Source organism: Gavialis gangeticus, unplaced genomic scaffold (genome assembly GCF_001723915.1).
Source record: "Gavialis gangeticus isolate Ggan-Ray unplaced genomic scaffold, GavGan_comp1, whole genome shotgun sequence".
NCBI classification, from domain to species: domain Eukaryota; kingdom Metazoa; phylum Chordata; order Crocodylia; family Gavialidae; genus Gavialis; species Gavialis gangeticus.
Window position 1 is genome coordinate 68,849,968 of NW_017729029.1, and position 10,107 is coordinate 68,860,074.

Sequence of the window (10,107 nt, forward strand, 5' to 3'; positions counted from 1 at the left end):
CCGCGGAACCGGCTGGCGAGGCTTTGGGGCGGGGAAGCGGACGCCCCCGGCGCCGTCTGCCTGCCCTGGGGCCGGGGACTGGGGGTGCAGCGCCCTCGGCCCGGCCCTGCTCCATCCCCAGGGATAGCGCCGTCCCCTCGGGTGCTGGGATGGACGATCCCCCAGCATCCGGGGCTAGCGCCATCCCCTTGGAGGCTGGGATAACGCGATCCCCTCGGGTCCCTGGGATAACGTGATCCTTTAGCATTCAGGACTAGCGCGATCCCCTCGGTCTTTGGGATAAGGTGATCCCCCTCGGGTCCCGGGATAACGCGATCCCTGAGGAGCCAGGACTAGCGCGATCCCTTCGGTCCTTGGGATAAGGTGACCCCCCTCGGGTCCCGGGATAACGCGATCCCTTCGGGTCCCTGGGATGGGCGATCCCTTCTGGTCCCTGTGGGCAGGCGATCCCTCAGCATCCAGGACTAGCGCGATCCCTTCGGGTCCTGAGATGGGCGATCCCTGAGGAGCCAGGACTAGCGCGATCCCCTCGGTCCTTGGGTTAGGTGGTCCCCCTCAGGTCCCGGGATGACGCTGTCCTCTCGGGTCCCCGTGGGACAGGCGATCCCTCAGCATCCGGGACTAGCGCGATCCCCTCGGTCCGGGGGCAGCGGCTTGCGTTTGAACCCGTAGTCACGGCTCATGTTGTCCTCTGACTTCTTCTAAACGCCGGCCTTGTGAAAGCCTTCCCTGCCGTCCTCCACCTCCTAGACACCTCGACAAGGATCCTTTTATCGGCTCCGCTGGGGACATTGCACTGGGCAGCGTTTGGAGACCGGCATCTCCTCAGATGAGATAGGTGCTTAATTACCATGTAATTACCGGGGTGAGACTCCTTGCTTTTAATTTGTTTGAACTAACGTCTACCGGGATTCCCTGAATTTAAAAAAAAAGCAGGTGCCTATCTTAAGGTCATTAGCATCCTTATCACCATGTTATCATCATCATCTCTAGAAGGTAGTTACCTTACTCTATAGGCACTCAGAAGTTCATCAGCTAGCAACAGAGTGTAGCCCTTTTTCGATCAGGGAAGGGTCACCTTACCTTACATCACATCCCTTTGCATGCATTTGGAGGGATATTGTTACTTAACTGATTAGTTTGCCTTCAGTGGGAAGCTATAGTCTTGTTTTACAGGATGGAAAGCTGCCTTTTTTTTTTTAAATCAGCCCTGGCCACTTTAACAGATGCCACATTAGCACACAAGAAGCCACTTTTATGTGGAGCGTTGAAATGATCTTACTCTTATTTGAAATCTCAAGTGTTCTTAAAATGGAGTTTGCCGCTGAATGCACTGATTGTACAAGTCAAAGAACAGAAACATTTGGAATGGTAGCTCTAATTCTTGAATCTGTATAATGTGAACGCACAACCTTAACTCTGTCCTGTGGCTCACGAGTGGTACAATAGTCTTTACTTACATGATGACATTGTTTCTTAAACAATACAGCGTAATTCAGTGAGCTTTCTACAAGCACAGATAATTAGCGGGTATGTAATCATAGACCATCATAATACTTGCCTACAACAAAGCAGCATTAAGGCTGCGGTGTTCAACTCTTTTATTTTCTGGGCACTTAACTGCACAGCCTTGATACTGCGGTAATGTTTTAATTTTATTGTGTGTATTTTGGGAGGGGGAGATTCTGTTTAATAGTGGGGGGTGAATGGGGCTAATGATAAATTTCTGGGAGTCTATCATTTGTTCAACGCTTGCTAGTCCCTAATAACATTACTGAACAATTATGGACACTAGATTAAACAGGCCCAAACCAGTTAAAGCTGAGTTAAAATGTATTAACAACACCAGAAAAGGACAGTTTTCAATACACATGCCTAGAGGAGTCTCATTTAATATGAAGAAAACTCTCAGAGGGAGAAATGTAATACCTAGTTCCTGTTTGCTTTCAGTGGAAGTTGGTGCCTAACTGCCTTTTGTATCTTTAAGATTTTCCCTTTTAAAACCTTCTGCAAACATAAAAACTTTGCATCCTATTTATCCTCCAAAACTCTGATTTATGGATTATTTAATTTTGCATTTTTAAATAATCAAAAGTCTTAAGGCAGAACAATAAGATTAATCTTAAATCACATTAAACATAGTATGCCAGGAGACTGTGAGATTAGCTGGTATTTTAAACTCCTTTTTCATTTTAAGGCCTTAGATCAATTTAGATTTCCAAAAACCTCTTGAAGCATAATTTGGGGAAGGAAAAAGAGGACTAAAGTACTCATAAAAAGATGAGTGAAAATTAAAATATGTAATTTGGTATAAATTAACCAGATTCAAGGAAGGAATTTTCTAGTTCATGATGGATATTCTTGCTTTAATGTATGTATGAGCACAGAGAAGAAGCTGTTTTAGTCTGAAGTTAGGCAGAAGGCAGGGTACGTTTGCACCTTATAGACTAACTAATCAGAGATGCATACACTTCATAAGCAGGGACTTACTGGGTGCATCTACATGAGATGGTTACTGTGAAGCTGACTATTTAGCTCCACAGTAAATGTCTCATCATCTACACATGCAGTCCTATTAGGACTCAGGAAACTAATACACTCTGCAGCAGGGTAGTTTTTCATGCACTGCAGCTCACATGTCAATGCTGACCCAGCTGAGGGTGCTTCAGTGCAGGGGCTGCCTGCTGGCTAGCCTCAGTCTAAAGCCCCTCATGCCCCAGCCAGCCCCTCCACAGCACACTGAGCCCAGTGGGACCAACCTTAGGCTGGTAGGCTGACTTCCCAGGTCCCCTGCCATCCTGGGCTGCTCCAACCCAACTCATAACTATGTTGGGTGCCTGCTCCCACACCCAGGCATGGGGCACAAGCACTTCTTCCTTCCCGGCAGGGCTCTGCTGAGCCTTGCTTTGGTTTGCTGACGTGCAGGAATGGTGAGGAATTTCCCCCTCCCATTCTCTGTGTAGCATGGCAGAGAAGTGGTTCTCTCAGCCAATTAGAGGTGTGGGAGAGCCCACCCTGAAAAATGCCTGAAATCAGCTCCAGCGAGCCTACAGGGAGCCAGCTTGTCCCCCTGCCAGAGCCTGAATTACAATGATCCCTAACTATAACCATAGCTTATAACATCAGTGTACATTTCCATAGCTCAGCTGGATAACTGGCCTGCTGTGTAACTGGGATTTGCTGCAACTGCATTCATTTCCCTAGACCCTATGACCAGTGCCATATTCTAAGACACAACAATATATTTAATATGCTGAACCCAGACTTAATCTTTCTGGGTTATCTTGTTTATAGTTTCATCCTTCAGCTACCTGCAAGAAGTAAAACAAGATTGCCTAGATTGTCTGTGAATTCTTCTGCATAAATCAAAGCACAGATCAAGGCAAAAATAACAAACCCTTTTATGCAGAACCTATCCCCAACATCCTCATCATTTCAAGAGCTTGTTGGCCATAGGTAGCATCCTTTCAGGGTCAAAGGGCCCTCTTGAACTCTCCTCTTCTGTTTGCTGATTGGTGACAGAACCTTAGGTTTAATAAGAGCCAACTCGTAAAGAAAGTTCTGCTTCTCTTTTCATGTAATGATGACTTAAAAGTTTAAAAATCCCTGTCAGGTGACCAGAAGTGCAACTTCAGACCTAGCTCCCTTGAACTCTAGACAACCTTTTGTTCTGAGATGTATCTATCTGCAGGAGGGTTGTCCAAGTTCAGGACCCTTGGCATCTTTCTTACAGATCTCTTCTGCTAGATATAAGGATTTCTCCTTACAAATCTTCCAGGGTCCCAGCTAAGATGGACATTACGGTGCAAAAATCTAGGATACAGCACCATGAACAGTACAGCATCAAAATGTTGTTCACAAATCAGAATGGAGTTTTCAGCATAATGCAAAAGCCGTGACTTGCAGATCCCACTGTTTTGGGGTGATTTGTAGTTAGGAACATTTCTGAAAAATCAGAATCTATTACTGACTTCAGCTAAGTCTTTTAAGAAAATGCTGTACTTATCTGAAAACCCATAAAAACTAGAATGCCCCCAAATTCCAAATTAAGGTGTCCCTTCACAGAAGCTTCTGAACAATGGGGAGTATAGTAATGTATAGTTTAGCTCACCTGCAAATCACATTGCTTTAGTACTACCTTAAGGACCAGATATTCTATCCACCGTATAGTTTATCCAATCATATCACTAGTGACCAGAAAAAGATTCATACTTTAAACTAATGCACTCCTCCATGACATAATGAATAAAGTATTTAGATTATTACATTGGCTCCACCTGCTCTTACATTTGTCCTGTTTGTGTTTAGGTAGCACTTTATCCCAAACTTGTGAAATTGTCATAAAAAATCACTAGATTCAAAATCTATTTATTCTCCCTCTCACGTGATGATGGGAAAATGGTGGATATAATACTCATTAATAAATAGAATCATAGAAAATTAGGGTTGGAAAGGATCTCAGGACATCATCTAGTCCAACCCCCTTCTTCAAAGCAGGACCAACCCCAACTAGATCATCCCAGTCAAGGCTTTGTCTAGTTAGGTCTTAAAGCCTCCACTAGTTCTCACCTTAGATGACTGAGGAAGCAGACTTTTACATGAATGAAAACGAGTGGTAAATAGCCCTTTCTAGAGTGCTTTATGCCTAAGAGCTGGCCAGGTCTCTAGGTTCTGCTCCCTATGTAGGTAAGTTTTGTGATCAAGGGAAGTGGTAGGTTTGTAATTTATAAGAGGGACAGTCAGCAATTTTTAGAGGAGCCATTTTGGCTTGGCCCACTGGGATGCTTACTTTATTTTCTCCCAGAGGCATAATGAGATAGCCAGGAACCTGGGGCAGCCATTATACGTGGGGACAGGAGTGACTTCTGGCTGCTGCTGCTGCTATGCTGCTGGCACAATCACACAGCTGTAAGGGGAGCCATTTTTTTCTGTGCCCACCTCCGCTCATGAGTCGGTGCCTCTTGCAGCTACCCCGGCTGCCCTACCTTAGATGTATCACTGCTTTCTCCTGCCGCCAAAATCTACCACGTCCTCTAGATCTGAAAGTATCTGTGAAGAGACAGTGTGTAGCTGAGGGTTGCAGGGGAGGAAGAACTGGTACTACGCTGGCAGTGTGCACTAAGAAGGTATGCTCTGAGAAGGTGATTAGCATCTGGAGGAAGGTAGGTATGGCATTTCTCCCCATTTAAAGGTCAAATGTTCTTTCTGTGGTGGTCAGAGAGGTTGGAGAGCTATGAAAACAGATACAAGAGTGGAAAAAGGAGAAAGGTGAGTTTACTTTAGCCTTTTAACTGATATCTCTCAGGACTAGTAAACTTGTCCGAAGTTTTAAAGCACTAAAACAGATTACACAAGCAGGCCTCCACTTTCTAGGAATTTCAAGCCACCCTTGTTCTTTGATTTTGTTACCCCAATACATGCAGGTTCCTTACAAATGCAGCCTATTGTATGACCCACATAGCCTTTATAAGCCACCCCCTCTAAAATACGTGCATCTATTCTGGAGAAGAGAAGATTGAGGGGGGATTTAACACCAGCCTTCAGCTACCTGAAGGATGATTTCAAAGAGGATGGAGTTGGGCTGTTCTCAGTGATGGCAGATAACAGAACAAGGAGCAACGGTCTCAACTTGCAGCAAGGGAGGTTTAGGTTGGAAATTAAGAAAAACTCTCTCACTACGAGGATAGCAAAGCAGTGGAATGGACCACCCAGAGAGGTTGTGGAATCTCCATCCTTGGAGGTTTTTAAGATCAAGCTAGACAAAGTCTTGGCTGGGATGATATGGTGGGGATAGTCTTGCTTTGAGCAGGGGGTCAGACTAGATGACCTCCTGAGTTCACCTCCAACCTTAATTTTCTATGATTCTAATGTGTTAGATATGTCCCAAATAGTAAACAATTATATGAAGATTGCAGTGTCATTGCATTTAAAAAAAACAGCACTGGCTTCTCTATACTGTATACACTTACTTTGTTTTGTAGGACCTCCAAAACTTCTGCTCAAAAGATCCTTGAAAATTTAGGAACACCTGCCAGTGACCATGTGGCTTTTTTGTGCTTTATCTTTCCCTCACTTTTCAGTTTTTTGGAAATATTATTTGAGAAATAATTAAATACTAAAACCTGCACTTCATGAGCATTATATAGATACATCTCATAATAAGAATAATCTAGAAGCCTCTGTATCCCTTCTATTGTGACAAACTTCCCTATGATGTTAGTGGTAATTATGCCTCAATGGACATGTCTACATGAGATGTTTAATGCACAGTAGACTAAAATTAGCTGTGCAATAAATGTCTTGGTGTCTAAATGTGTGCCTCTATATAAATGCAAGTACTATCCTGCTGTGGAGAATAAGATTCCTTAGCAGTGCACATGTAGACGCTGCCCTGGCTGGCTGGGACACGAGAGTGCTTCAGTGTGGGGGCTCCCTGCCGGCTAGCCCCACACTGAAGCACCCTCCTACTCCAGCCAGCCCATTCCCAGCACACTGAGCTGGGTTGGGAGAAGCAGCCCTCTGCACTGCCCCCCCCAACCCCCTACCAGCTAGGGCTGCTCCAACCCAGGTCAATGTGCTATGCTTCCATGTGCACATTCAAATGGCAATAAACTCCAGAGTTTATTGCTTTGCAATATGAAACTATGAAACTATTACTTGTATGTATAGATATGCTCAGAAAGGGCTATAGCATTGCCCCTGAAATGTCATTAACATTCCAAATTAAGGGATGCAGGTTGAATATGACTACCATTTCAGGGATTACCATGCTAGGCAGTGAACTCAGTGGGACAATAGGAACCTTTTCTAGAGGTAAGGAAGATTTCCATCTTTCAACATATTAGGTATTTTAAAATACTTCCAGTGTAATTTGTTGTCCTGTAAGAGAAATGATTTTTCCTTATGGCCAAACTGTGATTGTGAACCCCTCCCACACTGATGAGCAGTTTTTCTTGTGAGTAATCCCAGTGACTGTATAGGGACTGCTTTTGTGAATAAGTGCTCACTCACATAAGGGGTCTAGGGTCTTGCCCACACTGAGCGATTTTTAATTGCTCATTTTACAGTGCATACTTTTAAATTGTAACTGCAAAATATGAGAAGCAAGGTGTTGAGATTTAGGTAGGCTGTACAACATATGCCAAGATTTATGGAAATTAAATGGATGTCAGCTTATAGGCATACAGGATTTGCTACAACATATAGTTATCACAATACTTTCAAATGTGCTAAAGTAATAGAAAAAAAGATGTTTCTGTAAATTATGATTAAAATCAGTGTCATCTTTTCTTCAGCTGCTAATTAATGTCTTTCTGATTCTAAGCAGGACTGTAATATGGATTTAGAACTCAAAGACCAAAATGACACGACCCTTGCCAAGGAGAACACCTCTGCTACTACAAAAAGTTCTGATTTTTCTGCCTGGGAAGATTATAAGAGCAGTGTAGATGACATACAGTACTTTCTGATTGGGTTGTACACATTTATAAGTCTTGTTGGTCTTCTGGGAAATCTGCTTATTCTAATGGCTTTAATAAAACGCAAACAGAAGACAATAATAAACATTCTCATTGGAAACTTGGCCTTTTCTGACATTTTAGTTGTGCTGTTCTGCTCACCTTTTACTTTGACATCTGTCCTACTCGATCAATGGGTGTTTGGAGAAATCATGTGCCATATTATGCCTTTCCTCCAATGTGTGTCAGTTCTGGTTTCAACTTTAATGTTAATATCTATTGCTGTGGTTCGATACCATATGATAAAAGAACCCCTTTCTAGTAATTTAACAGCAAGACATGGATATTTCTTAATAGCAACCATCTGGGCTGTTGGTTGTGTCATTTGCTCCCCTCTGCCAGTTTTCCACAAAATTGTAGATCTCCATGAATCCATTAATCTAGAGGGACTAGGCAACAGGCTTTTGTGTATTGAGTCATGGCCATCTGATTCATACAGAATCAGCTTCACTATTTCTTTATTATTCATGCAGTATATATTACCCTTGGTTTGTTTAACTGTAAGTCATACTAGTGTCTGCAGGAGTGTAAGTTCCAAATTGTCAAACAAGGAAAACAAATTTGAAGAAAATGAGATGATAAACCTCACACTTCATCCACCTAAGTGTAGTGGACCCCAGGCACAGCTCTCCAGCAGTTCTGGATGGAGTTATACATTTGTCAGAAAACACCGAAGAAGGTACAGTAAAAAGACTTCTAGTGTGATGCCAGCTATTCTAAGGCATCAACAGAATAATAATTCTGGAAACCTCCCAGATACCTCTGGGACAGAAAGAAGCCAGCTCTCTTCAAGTAAGTTCCTACCAGGGGTACCCATCTGCTTTGAGATGAAACCAGAAGAAAATTCAGATGCGCAGGATGCAATTACAGTATCCCGATCCATCACTCGAATTAAGACAAGATCTCGGAGGGTTTTCTGCAGACTGACAGCTCTGATACTAGTTTTTGCTGTCAGTTGGATGCCTCTTCACCTTTTCCATGTTGTGACTGATTTTAATGCCCATCTCATTTCTAATAGGCATTTTAAATTAGTATACTGCATATGTCACTTACTGGGCATGATGTCCTGCTGCCTGAATCCCATCTTATATGGCTTCCTTAACAACAGTATAAAAACTGATTTGATATCTCTTATTCCATGCTTCCAAATTTCATGATCCTGTAAGCTCAACAATAAACTGTAAAACAAAAAGTTACAAAAAAGTTCATAGTTCAGAGCCTTCTGAACTATGAAATATTCAGTTTTAGGTGTGACTGAGTTGTAGTTAGCAATATTTAGCAACTTTGGGTGTGAAAGGTTAACTCAGGCTGAATGACTCATGCATTTGTGTAGAGCAGGATTATATCAGTTAATTATAATATTATTCTTTACTTGCCTATTTCTTTGGAGGAAATCATGCCCAGTGTACAAAACACATTTTTACAGCTCAAGCAAACATTGTTTCAGGTGTACCTTGGTCCAAGAAATCAATAGTTAACATGAATTATTTCAACTGTTTGTTCAATATCAATTATAGTGAGGCTGTAATCCAGACATTTATTTCGCTAAATGATTATTGTTCAGAATAAATATGTGACTATTTTAACCATTTTTTACAAATAAATTTCTGTTTCTGGGTGTGATTAGAACATATTTATCTCCTTATTTGATTATGGGACTCCTGCTCCGCCCATACCTCTGCCTCACACTTGCCAGAATTCAACAGATCTTCTGGCTGCTTCTCTACAGACTTTCTTATTCACAGGGCGGGTTATCATTATCCTCTAGACTGTTTCCATCCCTCTTAGTACACCTAATTACTCCTTTTTTCTGGTCATTTTACGGTATCCTATTATTTCACATGGTTTTCAGTCTTACCTGGACACAGATAAAATATATTTCTGCCATTATTTTGATAAAGCTCCTTAAAGTGCACTTTGCTTCTGGTCAGCATGAACTTAGTCTGGTGAGACCTGACTGTAGTGAGAAATATGACAATGGGAATAAAAAGCGATGGAAAGAGCAGGTTTTGGTTGTGTTTGTTTGCTTGCTTTAAAAACAAAAAAATTGGTTTTCATCATATATATTCTGCTGTTTTGAAATGCTGAAACACCTTGTAGGAACAAATATGGATTAAGGATCCTGAGTCAGCAAGACAGTGGCATCAGTATAGGACTTTAACCACAATCAGTTCAAGTTAGATCACTGTCCTCCAGCATCCCAGCCTCCTTTGCGACCTTCCCCCACCCCCCACTCTTCTTTTGCAGGGAGCCACCCTAGCACTTGCCCCACACTAGGGTGCTCCAGCCAAGTGTGCAGTGGGCCCTACCCCCGAACTCTGCCAGAGCTGAGCCAGCACAACCCCTCCCCCTAGCCCTGCCGCCCCTCCAGCCATCTGTCAGCCACAGACAGGCAGTGGGGGAGGAAGGGAGCCCTGGGACCTGCATGAGCCCTGGGACATGTTGTTTTGCTCACCTTTTACTTTGACATCTGTCCTGCTTGATCAATGGATGTTTGGAGCAGTCATGTGCCATATTATGCCTTTCCTTCAATGTGCGTTAGTTCTGGTTTTAACTTTAATGTTAATATCTATTGCTGTGGTTCGATACT

The 10,107-nt window shown here is 42.9% G+C and overlaps 1 protein-coding gene across 1 annotated transcript; it reads left to right on the plus strand.

Annotated features, from left to right (window-relative positions):
• The first annotated feature begins 484 nt into the window (after positions 1-484).
• NPY5R (neuropeptide Y receptor Y5) lies at positions 485-9,510 on the plus strand. The gene is made up of 2 exons (XM_019521736.1): positions 485-838; positions 7,328-9,510. Exon 2 carries the CDS (start codon positions 7,337-7,339, stop codon positions 8,672-8,674), a length of 1,338 nt encoding a protein of 445 aa, XP_019377281.1. The 5' UTR covers positions 485-838; positions 7,328-7,336; the 3' UTR covers positions 8,675-9,510.
• The last annotated feature ends 597 nt before the right edge of the window (positions 9,511-10,107 follow it).